Source organism: Trachinotus anak, unplaced genomic scaffold (assembly GCF_046630095.1).
Source record: "Trachinotus anak isolate AG129_WGS33_773 ecotype Australia unplaced genomic scaffold, CSIRO_AGI_Tana_v1 ptg000010l, whole genome shotgun sequence".
Lineage (NCBI taxonomy): Eukaryota > Metazoa > Chordata > Actinopteri > Carangiformes > Carangidae > Trachinotus > Trachinotus anak.
The window spans coordinates 10,463,938-10,487,511 of record NW_027273861.1 but is presented as its reverse complement, the minus strand read 5'-3'; the positions used below and the strand labels follow the sequence as shown (position 1 = coordinate 10,487,511).

Below are 23,574 nucleotides of genomic sequence, written 5' to 3'. Positions count from 1 at the left end.
TGAATGTTGCTTATATATTTGCCTGGTTTAGCCCCTGCTAACTGCGTGTGTGAAGGGGGTGTATATATCTCTGAGGGGAGAGCTGCAGGAGGGCAGTCGTATTTTAAATTCTGGATTTTCTAGATTTCAACTTATCTCAGCTTTAAAAACTGAGTTTTGTGGCCACATGTTAGCAGTGGAACGAGCTAAAAACATGGCTTAATAACATAACTGCTCTATTAGAGATGGTTAGTCGTTCTGCTATAAATAGCTGGCAACTTTAAAGTCATCTGAGTATATTAATCATTGCTGTTTTAAGAAAAAGAAAACAAAACACCATTCTTCAAATGTAACTTTTTATTATAGGACAACAAGAACTGTCTTGACTTTTTGTCACCAAATCATAAAAATACACCAACTCATCATCTTAGCAGCACACTTCAGTAGAAAGTTAAACATAATAACATAAAAGCATCAGAGCATGAACACTTTAAAAAATTGTTTAAAATAAAATTCCAGTGGTCCGCATCATAGAAAATTCATCTTTCTTTTCTGACTCTGGAAAGAGAAATTTCTGTCTTTTGCAAAATAATCAGAAAACAGTGTAATGCTACAGCTTTTACAAGTAGACTGACACAAAAAGTCCTCATGCCATTCCCTAAAAAGACATGACTCAAACCACAGTTTCTAAATATAATCCTTCTACTGTAGCTGAACAACACGTTTGGCCATGGTGTTGCCTGTTCTACACAACTGAGATGTTAACATTAAATCACATCAACAATCTATAAAATACAACAGAACTGATTAAATGTATGTTTTTCAAAATGAGGAGTGGCCACACTGGCTCTTGTGTTTCCTATGTGTTACAATTCTATGAGACAGTCTGTGCCAGGGTAGTCTGGGAGGTTAAGCTCGTATTTTTTCTGGATGTCATAGGGCAGGAAGCGTCCAGCCAAGAAATGCTTCCCTGAGAAACTCACGGCGCACTTCTTTGGTGCTGTAAGTGAGATGAGAACTTCTGGGTTTATCCCGTCCTGACTCGGTTCTTCTACATCCCAACCTAAGGAAGATAAGAAGAGGTGGAGTATTGTGATATTTTTCTGCCTGCTGTGCTCACACTCAGCAGGTAGTGTATTTGGAGTATGATGAGCTCACACTGAGCTGACTGTAGCATAGGATTTATCCTCCATGTGTGTCTCAGCCTCCAGCCTGATATCTACTGTTCATATATGAACACCTACCTGAGGGCACATCCACACTGGCAATGGGGATCTTGACTTGCTTCAGGGTTACGAGAATACCAGAATAAGGTTCCTTAATGTTGGCACAGTCTGCCTCTGGACCCAGCATGGCATCAATCACTAGGTTGTAGGCATCGTTTATGAGCTGCACCTGAACACAATACACATCAGTATGCATAAATGAGCAGTTTAATTTCTCTAAATCAATGGTTCCCAACCTGGGGGGTGGCGACCCTTCCATTGGGTCACAAGATAAATATGAGGGGCCACAAGATGATAAAAGATTCAAGTCAATCTTTTTCTTTAAACAATTTATTTGTTGAATATTCCAAAATACGGAGCAGTCCAAAAGGAAAAAACAGGGGTTAAACATCAAAGAATAAATAATAAAAAAAAAAAAAAGAAAATAATAAAAAATGTAAAAGTAATCCCTTAGGGCCCCAACCCACCACCAGACAGGAGCCAACACAAAGGTAAAAAAAACTTAGGGGCCAGAGAGAGGGGGGGCATTTAGTGAGGTCAATACAAATTCAATAGTGAGATTGATTGATTTATCCTATGAAGTCTTTCTGTTGTGAAAGAAGTTCTGTGAATAATATTAAAATGCAAGAGCTTATGACGGCTGTTATATGAGGTTTGTGCCTTCTCACATAGTGATTCACAGTCCCCATCATCAAAAGTACACTCCAGATCTTGCTCCCATTTGGTCTTAGTGTTTAGGGATTTGGGTTCTGTGAGAGCCAAAATTCTGTTATTTGTTAAGTGCCTCAGGGGTGTTTCATATCTTTTAAGATTTCATTAATCGGGAGACGTTTTAACGTAGTGACATTATCTCCCCCTGAGATGCACTTATGAAGTGCCGTACCTGTAGATATTTAAAGAAATGGGTAGTGTGGAGGGGGAAGGCGCTACCTAACTGTTCAAAGGACAAAGTGTTTTGTATCATAAAGGTCCCCAAATTTCTTAATCACCTGTTGGTGCTATATTTTTTGTTGTAAGTGTGTTTGGTAAAGCAGAGTTGAAATGAAAGGGAGAATTACTGTGAAGAGCAGCCACACTATGATGTGTGTTTAATAACGGTATTATCAGTGCTATTCTTCAGAGCGTGGTATGACTGGGAAAATGAATGCCGGCCAGAGGCACATCTCATGTGTGGCACTGTTCTATTTGTTTCCAGGCAGGGGAATTAGCTGGCTCTGTCTGCCAAGTCAAAATAGCCCTGGACTAAGCAGCCCAGTGATATAACTGGAAATCAGGAAGCTTCAGTCATCCATGTTGGGGGGTATTGTAAAGCATTTTGATTTTGATCCAGGAAACCTTCCTTCTCCAGATGAAAGCAGATATCTTATGCAGTTTCTTGAATAATTTCTCACATATAAGTATTGGGAGAGAATGTTCATCTTGATACAGTTTGCCTGCACAATTAGTGAAATTGGCAACTTTATCGATCTATCCAAATCCTTCTCCAAGCAGTAAGTCATGATTTCGTGAAAAGAAATTCTCTAGTTGGTTAGGAACCTTAAATCCGGATATGTTATGAAGTGGTTGTTCCACCAGAAGGGGAAATTAGTCTTTGGGGTCATTTCGATTGGGAGTTGAGGGGCATAGCCACGGTTTTCTATACATTAACCTAATATCCGGAAATCACGTGAAACTTTGTTAAGCTGTCTGTGAGGGCAGTTATGGATAACTCTATGTTGGTAAGAAACAGAATCATATCATCTGCATACAGAGAAATAACATGGTTGATATCCCCCACTTTGACCCCAGACACAGAAGTATTATTGCAATGTTAAGGGCTCAGTTGTCAGTGCAAAAAGTAAGGGGGAGAGGGGGCAACCCTGCTGGGTCCCACGCAACAGCAAGAGAGGTGGTGAAATGTCAGTGTTTCACCACCTGCGTATTCTAGCTGTAGGGTTAAGGTATTGTATATGGATCATTCTTAGTATATTTCATTCGGCATAACTCTGAAAAGAGATAATGCCCCTCTAGCCAGTAGAACACCTTCTCCGCATCTAATGAGATGGCTATGACTGGATCTATTATGGACTTGGCACAGTGCAATATATTGAGGAATCTCCTTATATTGTCCAATAAAGACCGGTTCTGTATTATTCCAGTCTGGTCTGTACTGATGAATGAAGGAATTACTTTCTCAAGCTAAGTGGCTATATTTTAGTTAATATTTTATATTCATGTGATGAAAGTGATATTGGCCTGTATGATTCACACAGTTCAAGGTTGTTCATTGGTTGTGAGCCAGCTCACCCTGTCAGTCTGCTTAATGGTGGGAATGTACCTAGTGGCATCCTCCCTTCCCTTTTGCCATGCTAATAATTCCCCTGCTCTGTGCCCCTGTTCACAATAACGCTGTGTCAACCATTGCATTCTCTTGAGGTAATGGTGTTATAGTCCACTTTTTTTGCAATTAACTCATTTAATATTGCATGTGGTTGTGACTGGGAATATTGCATTTCCAGAGTTTTAATATTGTTGTTAAAAATTGATCTAATTATTCGTTAATTAATTTGATAAAGCTGTCATCACTGGCCAAATGGCAGAGAAACCTACATCCCCCGGGGTATGCATAAGAGCTCTTCATAGCAATTTGGAGCAAGAGAGAAGCATGATCTGAGTGTGTTTTGGCTAAATATTCACAGGATGAGACAAGATGAGTTTTTGTTGCGTGGATATAGAATGTGTTGATCCAAGAGTAGTTTTGTGCACATGCGAGTAGAAGCTTTATTCATGTTGAGATCAGCATGTCCCTCCCGCCATACATCGAGTAGGTTTAGACCTGACAGTTCTTTTTTGAGAGCTTTAGCAACTGAGGTTAAAGGTTTAGGGGTTGAGGAGGATCTGTCCATCTAGGATCTAGTACCAGGTTGAAGTCGCCGCCAATTATGTGAATTATGATTTTAGGCTTATCTTGATTTGGTCTATAGATATTAAGCATAATGATCAGTTGGTCACCCCCTCGTTAAAGGGGGTGAATACTCTACGTCAGTTAAGTAAGATTCCTGGAGATAAGTCACATCAATTTCATGCCCTCTAAGGAAGTACACACCTTTGCTGCGTTTGGACGGCTGGTTAAGCCTATTAGTGGTCCAACTCAGAAATGTATGTTACAGCTGCGCACATACGGTTAATATTAGTAGTAGCTTACAACAAAAAAGCTATAAAGGAGTGAATGGGAGCCTGGGTTTGTCACAGATTAGTGGGTTGCTGACCACCCATCCCATGATAACAAGATAACAAGAGCTGGCCTGTATTACTTGTCCACGTCCTACGCAGTAACAACATATGCTACCCAGGCAAGTGAAACCAAGTAACCCCAACTAAGGACTGATTAATTATAACATAAACCCCTCTGTTATGGAACACTTATGCAATTCCCCTGAGAAATCCTAGAGAAGAAAAAACATAAAACGCTGGTTTTATAGACTCAGGTCTGGGCCTTTAAATCGATCATTCATGCTCTCTTATGTAAAGATTGAAATTACTGAGATTTAGTCATAAGGAACCAGCCTTAACCTGCTATATAATGGATAACTTATAGAACAGTAAAGAAAGATAATGCAAACATTAAGCAGTACCAGGCACAGTGGGTGAGAATTATGAGGCTTCGTACACCAATATCCCCCCTGTAAATGTTACATGGTTTGAACCAGTAAGGGCTCAGTGTAAACTGGTGTATATACAGATTTGCAGTCTAAAGGAATAAAAAAATTCAAAGAGTCCCTCACCTTTCTGACTGCTGTGGCCTCAAATACATGGCCAGTGGTACAGTCTGTGACTTATTACAGTCAAATGAACAATTTAAAGGTTGGGTGGATTGAAAGCTAAGGAAAATAAAACACCTCTGAGCCTAAGTTTACCTTACATGGTGCCTGATTGGCTTTGGCGGTTTAAATTAGCTCTCCTGGTCAAAAGGAGGCTGTGACTGCTGCAAATTCACTTCCACGCTTCAAGGAGCCACATCAAGGATTTTCATAACGTCTGTGAAACGGAGCAAGCGGATCACAATGGCCCAGGGGAGGCTGCTTTCATCAGGTCATCATTGGAGTGCATGGTGAGCCCATTCAGTCTCAATCAGGTCACCGGTTTCCAGGCCCAGTAGTTTTGGGAGCCATTCTTGTAAGAATGTGATGATGCTTTTTCCCCTCCACACCTTCTGGGAAGCCAACCAGTCTTAGGTTGTACCTCCTCTTTCTGTTCTCTAATTGTCCAGCTTTTCTTTTAGACTGTGGATTTCTTCCCCTCTCTTTTTCTTATAATCTGTATGGCCAACCTGCTTATCTTTAATCTCTTTGACATGCCCCCCTTGTCACTGATAAGTTTTTCCACCTAGTCAGCTCAAGTGTTCAGCTTTGGATCTGTCGAACCCTTTTTCCATGTCTTTCCCATGCGGTTGCGTGTTGGTGCCAGCCTCAGGTGAGCTAGTATTAGCTGGGGGCGATTTCGGAGGCATTTCCAATTAAACTATGTTAATATACAAATGAACAGTTGGAATCGTTTTCATTCTTAAGCTGTTCAGACTAAGGATAAAAGAAAAGGTATTGTTCAGGTGCTGGTTTCAATGCGTCTGACCTCTGTGCCGCCATCTTGGAACCCCAGACTTTTCAAGTCTACCTTAAAACAATACTCAAATACCCATATGTAATATCATCTGCATACTCGATAGAGGTCCCTTCAAAAAGCAACTACGCTGTAAGAGGTGGGGTCAAAACCCTCAATAAAGTAATCATTCTGTCCAAAAATGCATTATTATGTTCAGGTGAAGCACCAGCCAACTGAGTTAGCCAAACCAAATCTGTGTCTTCCAAAGTTAGTCTTTCCTGTGCAGAGATTTTGTCTGGTTTTTTTTTTTTTTCTTGCTGGGCTGCAGTGCAGGGATGGTTACACAAAGAAGGCACTGAACAAAAATGGAAAATAATCCTTTCTTTCTTATCTCTGAAGCTAAACTGCTAAATCCTCAGATTAGCTGTAGCTAATATTTTTTGCAGAGATAGAGAAGTTGGGTTTTGTCCCATTTCTTTCATTGGAATCACATTAAGGGATGGATCTGTTTTCACAACCAGTATGGAAAGAAGGACCTATTATAGTGACCAATAACTGCCATTGTATATATTTGTGTGTGAGTATTGTTTTAAGACTTAAAGAAATATGATCCTATCCTTTAACAGCTCAGGAAAGAACAGTTTTTCCAACTTTTTTCTAAACTTTACTTTTTCTCTAATAAAATACTTTCACCTGCTTCACCTCTTCAGGCCTACAATTATTTCTGAAATTAACAATATAAGATTTGGATGAACTGCTCAAACCACAAGTAGACATTCCTTCACTTTCAGGGTCCCCAAACTGAAAAGTTAAGGAACCAATAGTCTATACATGATTCCACAATTAAATTAAAGCAACTTGCACTGTTTCAAATTCACCAAAAGCACATACTTGAAAAGTAGTTTTTAAGATCACAATCAAATTTAAAAGCATGGAAAAACACTACAAAGGTCCATGTGCTAAAGTGTGGTATTCTACGAAAATGCTGCTGACCTCCGTGGGGAGATAGGAGAGGAAAGGGATGTCCATCTTCTCACACTGGACTGTGAAATCCTGGTGTAGACTGTGAGAGGAGCGTTTCGGGTGGTAGATGGTAGGCTCATATTCCTGCATGAGATGAGGCAACAGAGAATAGGAGGAAGGGGACACAGGGGAGGAGAGAAGGTTAGTGATTTCAGCCAATGTTGACATGCATGAGTGAGGATGATGCATCAGTGTATATTTGTCCTGCAGTTTACGAAAAGTGAAAAGCAGCTGTGATCTATGACCTTTACACAGTCACAAAGATGAAGCTTAAAACCTGGCCCCTACTGTCAGTAGTGCGTGCGTGCGTGCGTGCATGAGTGTGCACATGCACACATGTTTGATCATGTAAAAAGTTCATGTCATCTCAAAAGCATAGTTATTGATAAGTATCTACATAATTACCTTTAAAGGGTAAATTCACCCAAATTAGATTTTTTTCTCACCTAACCCTAAAGCTGTCGAACCCTGCAAATAGATTTTACCCAGACTTTGAGAAATCGATTCAATCCATCCCTATACCGTGAAGGTGAAAGGAATTCTGTTTGTAGTGCTCACAGCATTTTAAAAAAAAACAACAATGTGCCTTAACTCTTACTAATCCACAGAAAACATTGTTGACAGCAGAGCAACTGCATCAGCTCTAAAAAGTCATATTGCTGTTGTATTGTTTAGTAGTAGAAAGTAACAGAGTAGATTTACTCAAGACCTGTACTTACGTAAACCTTTGAGTAAGTTTTTACATTTTATGCTACTTGATTCTTCTATTCCACTACATTTAGGATGGAAATATAGTTATTTTTACTCAGCTACATTTAGTTACAGTTACTTTACATATTAACATTTTACATAAAAAACGTATAATGATCTTAAAAAAAAACTATAAATATAGGAAATAAAAATAAATAATCATACATATTAAAGGAGATTAAACTAGCTAAAATTACAAAAAGTAGCTAAAACCAACTACCACAGTAAAATGCTACTTATGTACCAATTGATCAATTCAATATCCAACAAACCAAACAATCTATTGTAAGATATAATAATACTGTATTACTCAGAGGCCATTATTCTGCAAAATGTGAGTCTTTAGCTGCTTAACCCAAATGACTATTTCACAGACATCACATAAAAAATAAATAAATAGATACTATTCTTTCAAATGTGGTTGAGCTGTGAGCTGCCCCACGAAGGAAGTGATCCATCAGGGAGGCAGACCGCTGCCTCCTTGGGGATGCTGAACCAATCAAACCGCCACAGCCACTGATCACCTGACATCATCTCCATCATGATCTCCACAGAGCAGAGATCCAAATACACACATTCTGCGTGTGTGCCGGTGAGTGCCTGTGTGTGTGTGTGTGTGTCCCTCTGGGTTTGTCCTTGACCTTATCATCAGATACACGATCAAACGATGTGAAACTAAGAAAGAGTTTGCTGAGTTCACTGTAATAGAGCATGAAAACAAATGAGCCATGAGATACAAACAAGCAGAGGGCTCCAGTTCATGCTCACATCTAACAGGGTTACACCTCCTCACCTTGTGGGCTTATGGTGTCTTGTAATATTCTGTGTTTTTTATACACAGCCCATTAGGAGTGAACGGATCGGGTCTGCAGCACAATAAGGCCTTTAACTGATGACAAGAAGACTTTGAAGACACGTGTCAAAATGTTCATTTCTACATCATTATACGTGCTTCAGACTGTTCAGTATAGTAATAAATCTGTAAATCTGTAAAAAGGTAAATGACAAATAGTGGCATTTGGTTTTTGCCAGTTATAATGTGACTAGCATCAGAAATGTGAAGTTTCCATGCAGTGACTGTCTATAGAGCACATGTAGTGAGCCAAACATAACATCATGTCCACTTGTTTTACAGTCATGTGAAAAACATACCAGAACTGATGTGCATGGGGCTTGTCTTTTTTTTTTTTTTTTTTTTACTCATCCAACATTAGCTTTGATCAGAGAGTATCTGTCCTCTGGTATGCTGCATTATGTTTTTCCTTATTTCTAGCAGTGGAAATAATCAAAGATGCATGACAGTCTCAGACACAACCTGATTTTGTGAACACAGGCGTCTTGGAGTGACGTGAGAATCAAGTTGGCCTGTTCGCCTGAAGCTGATCATTCATTTCTATGCTCTGTCTAATCACATTCACAGCTCTGCATCAGGGGCTCGCAGCTGTGTGCATGTGTGTGTGCCCGCATTTATGCGTGTGTGTGTGTGTGTGTGTGTGTGTGTGTGTGTGTGTGTGTGTTAATTTTAGTCTCTCACGTGTATGCGTACATGTCTTCTTGCTGACAGGGATCACATCGCACCATGAAAAACATACACTCTTACACCAGACTCACAGTCCAAAGTAAGTACTCAAGTTTCTGAAGTTAGAGCAAACTCAGACAAGTGTGGTCCCAATCGGCCTACAGTAGTGTGCAGTCACTTCATGATAATAAAATTTTATTTATAGTGCATTTCAAAAATACACAAGAAAGGACATGCAGAAGGTAAAAACATTAGAAACAAAGCGAAAGAGATAAAATAGCAGACAAAACACATAAAAGATCCATGTAAAAAAAAGAGAGAATCAATATCCAACTGTTTTAAGTTATTTCAGGTTAAGTTCTTCAGAAGCTCCTTATTCATTTCAGGAATGCCAGGACAAAATATATCTCCCTCAGAGCTGACCTCTGACCTCATCCTTGGCCTTGAGAGGGAAAAAGACAGAATGGGGGCGAGAGGGGAGAGATAGACTCCACAGAGAGTCTTCAGCCTGCTTAAGCAAAGTCTGTCTAACATGGTTTTAATCAGAACTATCAATGCACTGTAAATCTAGCATGTCAGACACATATGGTAAAGTGTATAGATGCATTCCTTTCTAAACCAAAGACCCCAGAAACACATATCCATTATTTCCCTTCCAGTAAAGTCATAGACTATAGCACCAGGCACTTAAATAAACTGCACTTGTGTTAAAATTATAGTCTTTCAGCTCCAGTCATGATCTGTGATGTGTTTGGAGAGGATGGTTCCTGCCTGCAAAAAAACCAATTTGTCTTGAATTGTCAGTCGGTATGTGGCCCGAAAGGCAGACATCATGGTCATGACATCATATCATGGCCGCCGAGCGTAGTGGCAGACAGCTTTAATGAGAGTAACAATAGCATGATATCATAGCTGTCTGGGTGCCCTTGCAGAGAGGGTAATAGGATAACTGCTCTGAGCCATTTACAGGAGCTGAAATGAAATTCTTTAAAGCACAGGAGGCCTATATAGGGGATCCCCAGTTAGTCCTGAACTAAGTTAAGATTGTGTCTTCGATTGTGATATCATGTCAGTGGCAGACCGCGTTTACAATGGATCATTGTTGTGTTGTTGAATATAATAAGGATTTACTGTTGAAAAGTTGCTTTCATCCACTTTATTATTGGCCACACTAATGCACTTTGTACAGTAGTTTACTTACAAATATGCGCAGGTGTCGGGCACACACCAGGCCAATGGAGCCATTTTGATCAGGACCACAGATCACCAGCACTGTTGGCTGCTTCTTTGCTAGAGAGCTGAGAGGGTAGGCCTGGTGGAGAGACAAAAGGAGACAGACAAAGTAAGAAATGGGCTCATGGTTGAGTGAATGGAAACGTGTCAGAGATAGGGACATAGGAGATGTAAAGAACAGAAAATAGAAAGGGTTATTCAGACAGAACAAAAACAAGTGAGACAGTGAGACAAAAACAATAGGAAGATCGACAGCCATCAGTATTCAGCATTATCCCTTGGACTTCAGGCTTCTCATTCAGGGCCGGACATCCGATCTGCAGCTCGGCTTCTCCATCATTTTCAGAGCGCCTCACTGCAGCATGCCAGGCATGCCAGACAAGGGTGGAAATGGCACCAGCTCCATTGTCTCTTCCGTCTATTAGAGAAGGTCCAATCTCATTAAAATAACCCTGGCAGCAGTGGAAAAAATACCAGTGTCCTCGCCATGGGATGCTTCCGTAAATATAACACACTTTCCGTCACAGCCCTGGCTGCAGTGGGCTGTTGGCATCTGCTTGGTTTACTGGCTGCACATTCCCTTGTAAATCACCCTGCACCTTCTTAAACGAGACAGGTATACGCCTATGGAGCTGTCAACCGGAGTGGCTAATCTTCCATCTCCAACACCTAAACAGAAATTCTGTCTGTGTGTGTGTTTGTGTGTGTGTGTGTGTGTGTGTGTGTGTGTGTCTGTGTGTGTGTGTGTGTGTGAGAGAGAGAGAGAGAGAGCGAGAGAGAGAGTGTATGTGTGTACACTCAGACATGATCATTACTAAAAGCCCTGAAGGTGTCTGGCTTTATTTTCCACAGGTTTCCTTAAAGCACAAAACTCATTGCCACATTAGGGATGGTCAGCTGATGCTTTGAGGGTTTTTTTGTTTACTTTAACTGAGAGAGCATTATTATATTATACAAGAATGACTGTTCATCATTATAAAGGTCACAGCATAATTCCCTAAACTAGAAGAAGAACGAGAACTGAGGGAGACAGTTCACACAGACTTCTGGAAATCCTGTCAATTAGAGCTCAATAAATGTGTGTCAGACACACAGGCCGCAAGACGAATTAGCCCAGTTTTATCACCGTCATAAATAATCTAGGACTGCAGTGCAGTAACACTTTAGATTACAGCCCACAAATAACAGCGTAACTATTTTGCAATTATGGGGCACATATAAAATAAGTACAGGATAATGTTTTAATAGAACAAAATAAGAAGTTTTAATATAACCTATGGTGCATTTATTGAGAATGTATGATTGAATATTTATGTAACTTTTTTTTTTTTTTTTTACTTACCAGATATTATAATAACAACAGGGCACAATAACATAGTTGGGTTGAGAAAAAGAGTAATATGTGGTACACCTTTGAATCTACACATTTAAGTTATCCTGCCTTATAGGCTATGTTTTGTTTTCCTATACCTATGTATTGATTTTATGAGCTCCTCAAAATAGAAAATATACATTTTTGTGTTTTCCCATAACATCATTGTACACTGTAATTATTTTTCCAGACGTTTCCTGTAAAAGTAGTAATTAACAGGTTGTTGCCCCTTTATTACATGACTTCATTGAACCCTGTAATTATTTACATTTATAATATATTATTATTATTAATACGATTATAAGTGCACCATAATTACAAAATACTTAGCCTGTTATCTGCAGGCTGTAAAATAACATGTTACATAATTTAAATGAAAACTTTTTGTGCTGGTTCATTCAGTGTTGTTGATCTTTGATGAGTCTGAAATAGGCTGAAATTTTTCCACTGTGCATAAAACCCATTAACTTCTACTTCCACCAATGTATTCACGACAAGAGAAAGGTCATATGGAGAAATAGGCCATTCCCCACGTTGGATAATTGGATATAACAAGACTCAGAGCACATTAACTAGAGCAATGAATCCAGGAGAAGAGACAGCGGCCATTATCTCCATCATAACAGCTCAGATGAGAAATCATCACACAGACTCAGTGAGATGGAGGAGAGTGTTATGGTCGCTGAGGACCACGGGGCTGATGGTAACATTAGGAAAGAGGAGCAGGAAGTGATTGAGAGGAAAAGAGAGACAGCAGGTAGAAACTAAAAGTGGACGACAGTGACTTTCATTTTCATATCTAATGAGTGAGTTTCACACTGTGTAACCTGATCTCAAAGACACTTAATGACACATCTCACTGAGTTAATTTACAGTGGCACTCTCTGTGAATATGTATCTGTACATGTGTGGTATAATGTCAGGCTGTGCTGACCTGCTCCCTAGAGGGAAATAGTGCTGTCCCCTGCTGTGAACTCACCCATATAAAGTAGGTTTTACTAGACTAAGGACTAAAGAAGCAGCAAGGTGGTAGACTTAAAGCTGAACCAGTCAATATTTTTATGCTAACAAGGGATCAAACAACTATGAGTAATGTAAAAGGAGTCTGTTCAAATTGTCCCACTGAGAATTACAGTTCCTACCAGATCTCTGGAGCATGTTTTGGTTTATTTTGGATCATTGGTTTGGTTTTCAGACTCCCACCACGCCAAGTGTCAGACAGAAAAAGTTCAAATAAAGAGTAAAATAGAAGTTGTTTTCCTGTTAGTGGAAATTGAAACACAGCTAAAAGGAGAGCGAATGTTGGACCAAAATTCATCTGGTGGACAGAAACACCACTTTGTGCGTTTCAGTATACACATGTTCACACGAGAAGGTTTAATAACCTCTTCTCTAAGTGCTGAGGGCCAGTGAGGAGGATCAGTGATATCAGTGCTGGAGCCATTTCACGCTGCTGGGGAAACCATTAGAGCCACACACCGCTGAAGGTGAGCAGCTATAAAGGGAGCAGGCTGGATCAATTCAGGCAGCGCTCTGATATGTTTTGAAGCATATGTCTCATCTCACTTGCCACAGAAGATTAATACACTCAAACACCTAACCAGTCTTTTTTTTTTTTTTTTAGAGATAGTGGGTTTTAAAACTGATAAGTGAGTGGGTGAAGGCAATTAGCAAAAGAGGAGACAGACACCATTTCTAATGGGTTCCTGTCTATGGTGTTGAATGTGCTCCTTTGTTTGTTTTTTAATGGAAACAACATGAACCGCAAGGGCAATCCTCAACCAAATGCTGAATTGCATGACTACTTTCACCATATTAAAAACAACTTGCAAGTATGACCTAATACTTCGTGCTTTTAGATGTGTTACTCACTTAAAAAAGGAGACAACATGGCCAAAACACATTTAAGTCGTGTGGATTTTTAGCCAAAAGTGATGATAGCTTCACCTCATTATATAAACTTGTAAAAAATATTCTAAAAACTAATAAAATTGTGTTTGAGATATTTATGATATTTTTGATGTGTAGGAGATTTCGATAAGTGCAGACAGATGGTTTGTTGCATCTGTTGAGCAGGTTTGGGAGGTGGTTTCATCTACTCTCATGTACAACTTTTGACATTTTCTTTTAATTTACTGTAGTTTTTCTGACAGAATATAGTATGAGATTTAAGTCCCACAGCGCACTGATAAAACTGAAAAAAAAAAATGTTTTCTAGAAATTAAAACTACATTACATAAGAGGTCCACATTAGGAGGAACCTTTAGGAGGGGCTCCAATGAGCAGAAAGGTCGGAAGAGTGCAGGGTCTAGAGCGGAGCACTGCTAGGACCCCCCTCACACACACACCTAAAAATATAGCTGTCTTAATTGCACTAAGGTCTCTAAGGGAATGCCCCTGAAATAAATGTCAAAGACACATGTGCCTTCACCTCCAATCAATCTGAAACACACACTGAGCCTGAGAAAACATGATACAGGTCCTAAAAACACAAATATACTCACATATGCTGAAAAATACTGCCTTTAATATTGTATGAGAAGACCAAACTAAAGTCCCGGGGCTCGTCTAAACTATAGGCTAATTTATTGCTATGCGGTAACAAAAACGTCCCCTGTCTCCACTCAGGTGATGAAAAGCCTCAGACTGATACAGAAACACACACAATCACACACACACACACACACACACACAGTCTGGACCTGTGGCTGCTGGAACAGTAGAAGGATAACTTACAGAAAACCCTAAAACCTGTCTGGCAACCAGAGGTGTGGGTGTGTGTGAGTGTGCGACCGAGCACATGCTTGTTTGTGTGGTGTATGTGGAAGCCAGCAGCAGTGGGCCTGCAGTGAAATCAGTGAAATCAGACTGTCTGCATCTCCTTCTACTGTAATTTCCCTTAAATAGCAGTGATGTCATGTAAGCGGTAGCGTGCTGCTGGCGGCTGTGGGCAGCAGCGATCCAGGGCGTCCAGGCCATGTTTGTCTAGTAAGGCTATGCTGGTGGTGGAGGGCCAGGCATGGGGCCAGCAGTGGCTGATGATAATAGAGGGGAAGTGGATGTGGTGGGTTTAATCACACACTCTGAGGGGAGAACACTAAGTCTCTACTTCTGAGTGATGCTGCCACTCTGCCGGTCCCAAGTTTTATTTCTCTTTTTTCTTTCTCATGTTCCCCGTTTTCCATTTCACACTCTTTAAACTGTTGCTGTTATGTCTGTCTGTCTACTCTTATTCTATTAATTGTGCCACCAATCAACTAGATTTTCTTTGTCCTTGTTCTTGGATATGATGTTATTAAAACATTTGCATTGCATAAAACAACGTTCCTATGTTTAATGCAATTATGGGTCTATGTCTGCCTTTTTCTGAAGCCAGGCGTTAAAGGTATCTCATCAAACTGCTGTTACCACATTTAACAATGTGTTTTGTGACACATTTGTGTGTCTGCTCCTGTATGTTTCTCCATGTCTTTGTCTCTTTCCCTCTTTTCCTCTTCATCCCTCTTCTTGACAGCAACACAAGGTTTCATGTGTCTTGTAGCTCAGACTCCTATTCATTACAGCCTGTTGAAGAGCCCACTAAGGAAACCAGTGTGGCACTAAACCAAGCCAGTGGTCTGGTCAAAGGGAACCACATGTGTTCCTATCAGCCCTCCACATGCACACACAAACACACACACAGTCCACATTACAGCTGAATGAAACTGCAACCACACCAGAGAAGAGGAGCTGTGGTTGTGGACCGGTGTGGTTGAGGAACGCTGAGCACAGAGTGAGCTCAGGTGTTCTGCCCCGAGGTGAGTTTGCTCAAATGTTTGGAAGTAAATGTCACAGAAAGTTAGAACATTTCCTCCAAATGATAATCAGGCATTTTGTGTGGGAGTTAATGCAAATTAGGAAAGTGTAAGTAGCAGCAGCTGTGACTTATTGCCCTCCTTTAAAGTTGAACACTCACAACAGAATCTCTCTTGGTTTTGTGATGATTACTGAAGCAGACACAGACTATACAACGGCTTTTCTGAAGAAAAATAAACATAAAAGTTTGCTGAGTGATACACAATGTAGGCTATTAAACAGATTTGATTGAGGCCAGAGTTTGATTTGATTTCACTTGAGCTTGTAACAGTGGGTTGGTTTTGGATTGTTTTATGCAGAAAAGGAACATAATCAGAAATATTTGCATGACTTCCTTTGGTTCTGCAATTTTTTTTTTTTTTTTTTCCTAATTTGTGGATCTGAAAAAATTCCAAGCTCTTTCAAAGAGAAGGATTGATTGCATTTTTGTTAATCCTTACAAATAAATGATGGGTGAAAAGGCTAATTTAAAAAAGCTGCGTGACATTTTCAAATGATTACTTAATGTTTGTACTGTTGAACTTCGCTGTTTCATTTGCAGTACAGAGGCACAACAGCAAACTGTTGGAAAACTCATGGAAAACATATGACAAACTATATGAAAAATAAATTGGAATTGCTGGTGTTACTGTACAAAAAGAGTACAGTTTAACACACATCAAAATGCACGCACAAACACATACTCATCACACTGAGTAGCAACCACTGCTCAGTGCATCGTTTCACTGGTTTAATGGTCCAAAGAAGCACATTTAAGCAGGGGTCCTTTTCACAATAAAACCAGACTGCTATATAAACACACTGGAATGGTGTTATTTGTCTCAACCTTGATTTATGGTGATAGCATGTTATCAGATCAGACCACCAGTGATGGATGGATGGAGAGTATGAATTACATAAAAACCAGAAAAGAGTTTGCCTCATGCTGTGCTCTGCTTCACTGTTGCAGTAAAGTAGGGCTGCAAAGTCAAGTACAAATAAAGACAGACTGACCAACAACAAAGGAGATCTGAAAGACAGAAGTTGTACAGACCTTGGTGATAGCGAGGGCACATGCTTGTCCCCAGATCTCTATCAGCTGCTGTTGTCCAAACCTGTAGTCTCTCAGTAGCTCTGTCTCGATAGCTGTTGCCTCCCCTTTACTGTCAGACACAGAACAACATATGGTTAGAAAGAGAGGTATTGTGTTTGTTAATCATTATCATCCATAAAAATATCAGCAGCATAACTGTAGGCGGAGGCGTTCAGCGACAAATGTCAGACAGTGTTAAACAAGCTGTCATTGCACATAATTCATTTAGTCCACCAGCGGAAATGTGCCTTATTTAAAGTATCTATAGTGTGAATCATTGTGTGTTTCTGCCTGAATGAAAGGTGATGACCAGACAAACATTTGGTGATACAGTCTGGTCCCAACACCTGAGACCACCTCCCCCTTTTACTTGAATGGGACATGATTTCAAGATGAGGAATGCGCATTTAGTTAATGTTGTATTGTCAACACCTAAATTCTGCTATTTTTAAATTGTAATTGTATTAATCTGTGATTTTTTTTTCTTTTTTGAAACAAAATCCCCATAGCTGCACATCACAGATGTCTGGTTGCCATGTAAAAGATATGACTTATGAAATGAGCAGTGTTAAATGTCTGAGAAGCTAGCCTCTTTCTTTGTGTATTTTATTTCATATTGTGTAGTTGATGTTGATGTTGAGTTCACTGGTGAACTGTCTGTCTAGTTTTCGTTAGTAGTTATTTGTAGATTATGCATTTTGTCCACCACATATCTGTTTAATTGGTTTAGACAGACAATGTTTGTTTTACAACTGTTTGTCATTCACTTCTGTGCTGAGATTAGCTTTGTGCTTTGTTGAAGTCAATCTGTTGTCGTTCAATTTAGGGCCCAGTTTAGTTGATAACCACTTTGGTTTTGTTCATTCTTATTTTAGAGGTAAATAAAAATACTTTTTTAATCCAAAAACTTAATCCTCTGTCCAGCTGCTTGGTTTCGAACAGTGTTGTACTATACACTTGCAATGGTCAGGCCAACACTACAGCAGTAATTTACAAGGTGACTTTCAGATTTTACATGTTACAGAACTATACATAATCTATTAATGCTATGAGAAACGCATTGACATACTGTGTATACTGCTAAAAATGTAGTTACAACACAACTAAATTGGTCTGCTTACATGCACAAGTGCGTAAGTGGTTGTCAAAGATCTGCTAAAGCAACAAGTGTGGCCAGGTGGTTTTTAAGAGTTACTCATACAGGTCTTAGAAGTCAAGGTCTTCTCCTTACAAACCCTAACAGCTTCTGGGAAGTGCGGTCATGAAACTCAAACAGAACAGGTGAGCGATGAACTGAACTGTGACCTTTACAGCAGCATACATATGCCAGTTTGTGCGTTTGTATATGTGCACACGACCTGCTGTTCACATGTTTTCTGTGATTATATCTGTTATCCAATGTCTTGGTCTTAACTGATTGCCACTTTGCTTCCTCTGGCTGCTCACGGTGTGGTGACAGCGTGACTAATGCTGCTGTATTCGTGCCTGCTGCTGTCGCTTTTAGCATGGTGTTTGTGTGTGTGTGTGTGTGTGTGTGTGTGACAAATGCAGTTAGGACACCACAGCAGTGGGAAGGTCACATGGCCACAGCCACAGTGATGTCACCTATTATTATTCAGAGTATTAAGAGCAGGAACAGGCCCTCTTGATTTGAGATCTGGCTCTGTAACATCCCTATTACTCTACAGACACCTGGTGGAGCTGCTCAGTACTGCAGCTCAAAACCTGGATGATGAAACCGTCAATTTCAGTTGCAACGACACTACATGTGTTTTTTTGTTTTTTGTTTTTCATTTTTTTATTCACAGTATTTCAAACTCCCTCAGATAGATTTGCGAAAACTCCACAGCATAAAGACGAAGGCAGCTGATGAATTACGACATAAGAGTCATTCAAATTAAAGTAGGTGTTTGTGTCTAAGCCTATTGTCAATCAAAGATCATTCATCAGACTATTGCAGACCAATAAGAGCAGAAGAGAGAAGAATCAATGCACAAAATCGATATTGTGCTTCTAATCAACACTGACTGAACAGGGTCACTCCACTCTGCCTCAAATCTTTACCTCTCATACGGGATCAAGAGCTCTTCATGTGTGCGGCTTTGTCACACTCTGTGAGTGTGTGTGTGCTGTGTATGTGTGTGTTTCTCTTAAGGTTACATCATTTGTGCTTTTTCTCATTAAATCATGTGTGAACAAAAAATCCACATAAGGGAAGAGCTCATGTAACACACCAGGCACCGACATAACCACCACACACAATGGATTCATAATATGACACATTTAGAGTTGCGTACAGATGAACAGTGCACTCAGATAAGAGATAAAGATGAACTACACAACAGCTCTCTATTAAATAGGGTTTGCAGAACTCTGCAGTGATCTGCACTTTCAGCACATTTAAATACTCCATCATCATTATTACTGTAATGGAAGTTATAAGTTGTTTATGATATAGTTGTTTAAGCAGTAATAATATGTATGTATTGTGCTGCTGTCTCACAACAGCTTTATCCATTTTCCAGGAAGAAAAACAAAGTATCACTATTGTTTTTCTCTTTATGCTCAACAATTACAGTGAAGGACTGTATCCAAACCTCTCCTATACTGTGTCCTTTTGTGTGTGAATGTGTTTATTTGTGTGTGTGTGTGTGTGTTTGAGAGACATAGTCTGTGTATGTATCTGAAAAAAGAAAAAGTGCCCACATGCATCAATTCTGCGTCATTTGTCTATTCTTTGTAGTAAGGGTGTGAGTAGTAAAGCCTGTTTGTGCTCCTTTTAGTTGTTTTTAAGACACATGTGTGTGTGCCTGTGTGTTTGTGTGTCAGCAAGCCAGTGTTTCCAAGTGGGGCCTCTGGCATTTACCTGTGCCAGTGGAGCGACAGCAGCTGTCACCCACAGCTCACCTCAGGGATGTTTCCTGAGTCACTGTGACAAGTTGATCTTTGGAAAGTTCACCTCAGTCCACAGGGTTCGCTCTGTGTTTCTCTGCACCACAGCTTCTTACAGCTTTCACTCAGCTGAACTGATTCTACAAGAGGACGGGCTATTTCATCAGAGCAGGGAAACCCAATTTGTATAAATATTCACAAATTTGTGTGTTGTTTTTGGGTGGAGAGCCATCACAGTGACTGTACTGCTGCTGAACAGGGGTTCAGTACTGAGGCTTAACATTACTGACGGAACAAAGTGCTGTGGGTGTGCAGCTCAACAGCTGCTAGTTTTAGCCAGGAGGCTCTGCCACAAGAGAGCAGCACAGTGTTTTAGACAGACTAAAGACAGATAGTGGTTTCATGCCATATACTGCACATCTTTCCAATTAATTACCATCTCTTAACGTGTTTATTGTAATTTTTAACCAAGCATTTATTATTTTAAGGCTACTGAGGGACACTGGAAAATTCAATGTAACTGAAAGTTTCAACATGAAACTGACTCTAAAGCAAAGCAGGCATGCAGATATAACCCAGTCCTTGATTTTAAGTGATGTGTGGGCTTGTGCACGTGTACAGTGTGTAGAGAAAAAGGGGTCTTATGAGTAGCAGCTTCTGTTGCACCTGTAGCCACAGTGATGCAGCAGCCAGCCGCCTCTCCCCAGAGGTAGAGATGATTTCCCCATGCTTGGTGTTATGTGCTTCTGCAATGTGTCACCTTCAGTGTAGCACTGCTCAACTGTGATCACAGCCCACATAATGAGTCTGTTTACCTTACACATGAGATAAGGCAAAATGAAACTTTAATGGTCTCTTTGGGGACATAGGGACACTGCAGCAGTAAAAGGCAGGAGCATGTACAGCAAAAATAAAAAGACTTTAAATAATGATGGAGAAGCTGGGGAGTCGTATGAATATTAAAATGCTAATTATGAAAGAGAATATAATGTGTGGCAATCACACACTAGCATTAAAACACTAGCATTACTAATCCTTTAGCATCAGTTCTTATTGTTTCTGCACAATCCTATAGCTTAGCTTGTTTGTGGTTAAAAAAAACAATGCAAAACAGTTTAGCAGTGTATGCTGTATGAACAGAAAAGGTAGGAACAGTCTGAGCACACATACAAAGAGAGGACAGAACACACCAATGCAATCTGATGCAACAGTCCTGCTGTAGATACAGTGAAAGCAAAAGCAAAGCAAAAGCAGCGCACAAACATCCTATATTCATCATATAATGTCAGATGATGAAACGCTCACAGACAATATGTTACTGTATATATTCTGCAGCTGTGAAGCATCCTCATATAAGAGACATGAAAACCCCATTTTTCTAAAGGTGGAAGACTGAAATAGCCTTATTTCACCACCCCCTCCCTCTCAGTTTGCCTAATTCCCACCCTTTCAGTGTGATCTGCTGGTGAGATAGGGAGCATGACTAAAATAACTTAAAGTGAAAGAAAATAGTCAACAACCTCCCATTTTATACTTGCCAGGGGGCGTTCAATGTCATGAAGCACAATAAGACAGATGGTGTCTGTTTTGTTACACAAAAATATCAAAGACTCTTGACATATAAAATTAAGAGCACATAAACAAAACCCATATTAATAACATTTATCTTAATACACTGAAGGTCTCTACTGATTCTCTCACTTATAAATGATTTGCAGCTTTGTATTTACCACACTCATTGCAATCCCCTAATTATGAATCTCTTGGCCACTTCTTTCCAGACTGAAATACTGCAACAACTATGAGATAGGTTGCCTGGAATTTTAATACAGAGACAAATGTCTCCACAGCTATTCAAGCAATATATTCATAAGCTATAACCCACAAGCCATATACAATATTGAAGGCCCCCTCAGGATAAATTGCAAAAATTGCCTCATTTTTCATCTTGCACAATCATCAGGTTAAATTTTTCTTTGTTCAGTGTTTTAGTTTATGTCACAAACAGTTTATGTTTATTGTAATCCAAATTTAAATGTAATATTACTCCAGCAATTGAAACTGATTTACTGTTGTGTAATCAACTATTGCACCCACTAGTAAAAGGCCACGTGCATGATGGGAACTCTTCTGGTCTCTTAAGGAGGAGGTAATTATTAGTCAGACCCCTGCAGTAGAGGTGACAGAAAGGATAAAAACAGTCCTATTCTCTGGCCTCCTCTCTCCCATTATCTTTCCACCTCCTGCTCCATTTCATTTCAACAGTTGTTGATGATACTTCAGGCCTTTTAAACACAAATAAAGTGCCACATCAAATAACATGTTGATAAGGAAACTGTGATATTTCCGCATAAATTTACATTTTGTAGCTGTCTATCACAGTTAATAGAAAAAGGTGGTGAATCAGCCTAAATACAGTTAAATGAAAGGTTTTGTGTTTGTTTACAATTGCTGTTCTAGTAACAAGTCATTGTTGTGTATAGTGGGCATCTCTCCAGTGATGTGCTCTATGTTCTTGATGAAAAGACAGAGTGAAAAATGAAACATGACATCCTCAGCATGAAATCTATGGAAACCCTAATGTTTATCGCCGAACACATCCAAAAATGTATAAATATACACAAATAGTTTATCCGCTACATTATTTTATTTTTTATTTACAATTACACACTGCCATGCAAACTTATGAAGAACCTCACTGGCCTCGACGTGCTAACATTCTCCCAATGGCAATGCTGACATACTGGTTTTGAGCAGGTTTAATGTTTATGCCATGTTCACCATCTTATGTTAGCACATTAGCATGCATGCATTTGCTAATTTGCAGTAAACACAAAACACAGCTGAGGCTGATGTGAATGTTAAAAGTTATGCATGTATTTGGTCATAAAGTATTGATATCAAAAGTAAATATTGAAATTTTGACCTGATGATGATGCTAGATGAAAAGTCAGATGATCACCAAAGTCAGTAGGATTTATCCACTGGAGACAATGAATGTATGTACAAAATTTAATCTCAGTTCTTCTAATAATTGTTGGGATATATAAGCCAGGACCAAAATGGTTGATTGACCAATACTGGCCTCACACTAGCATTGCTGGTAATGCAACAGAAATTGCAATGGATATAGGTAAAGCGTCTGAAATATTTCTTTAACTTTATACAAACACAGTCACCCACTAGGACAGTATGAAATGCTTCATAGATACTAATCATCAACTCGGCCACACTGTCATTTAAAGAAGATCCATGTACAATACGCTCCCCATGTAACCTAAATTCTACCAGCACATAATATGCACAGGGTCCAGGCGTAAGCAAATTTATTATTGGATGGTGATGGGGTTCATATACTTTGTTAACCAAACATTGTGTTGTTGAATGATGATTCACTCCTCAGTCTGTCAAGACATCAATGAAAGGTCCTTTTTCTGGCTTGATTGCAGCTAAGAAAATGCTTATTATGACGGAAACCCCCAGATAATTCATATATTTAATTTTATATATTTTCACAGTCTTTTTGTTTTAAGAATGTACATTGTGTGTATAAATGCTCTTAAGCAGAGGCAACAGCTGCTATCAAGACGGCTGCTAATTATAAAATATATCTGAAAGACAGACTGTGACTGTTGAGGTATTAATAACTCAAGTTCCTATGAACTGCAACACTGCATGAAAGGTGGGTTGGACTGTGAGGGTGGATGAATTGTATGGGGGGTTTTTTATTAGTTTTCCTGTGTTTCTCCCTTCAATTATCCGTCAGCCAGTTGTGTTCATATATAAGCAGTCGCTGTTCCGTGTGAAAAAGATAGTGACAAAAAAGAAAAGCAAATATGTTCAAAATAACAAGATCTCTCATCTAACCTCGATACATATTAAAAGAAGCTTCCACACCAAGATGCAGAAATACCTTGACCGAGCGATTTGACCTGGATGTGCAGCACATACTGAGGTACAAAAGTGCAGCAAAAGACCCTGCAGTATTCTCCACTCTCATTTCAGTCACCCACCTCACTAGTGCTTTCCCTCCACTGCTCTGTGCTTTGATCCCCAGCCTTACTGATCTCGACTT

At 39.6% G+C, this 23,574-nt stretch overlaps 1 protein-coding gene across 1 annotated transcript in view; it reads right to left on the bottom strand.

Annotated features, from left to right (window-relative positions):
• Positions 1–318: 318 nt before the first annotated feature.
• The window catches only part of yjefn3 (YjeF N-terminal domain containing 3), a 48,410-nt gene continuing 25,154 nt past the window's right edge, over positions 319–23,574 (bottom strand). Inside the window, exons 2-6 of the mRNA XM_071487470.1 lie at positions 16,569–16,677; positions 10,277–10,387; positions 6,777–6,890; positions 1,224–1,374; positions 319–1,042 (exon numbers count right to left, since the gene is read on the bottom strand). Of these exons, the coding sequence (XP_071343571.1) occupies positions 846–1,042; positions 1,224–1,374; positions 6,777–6,890; positions 10,277–10,387; positions 16,569–16,677 (682 nt within the window). The 3' untranslated portion in view covers positions 319–845. The remainder of the gene's footprint in view (positions 1,043–1,223; positions 1,375–6,776; positions 6,891–10,276; positions 10,388–16,568; positions 16,678–23,574) is intronic.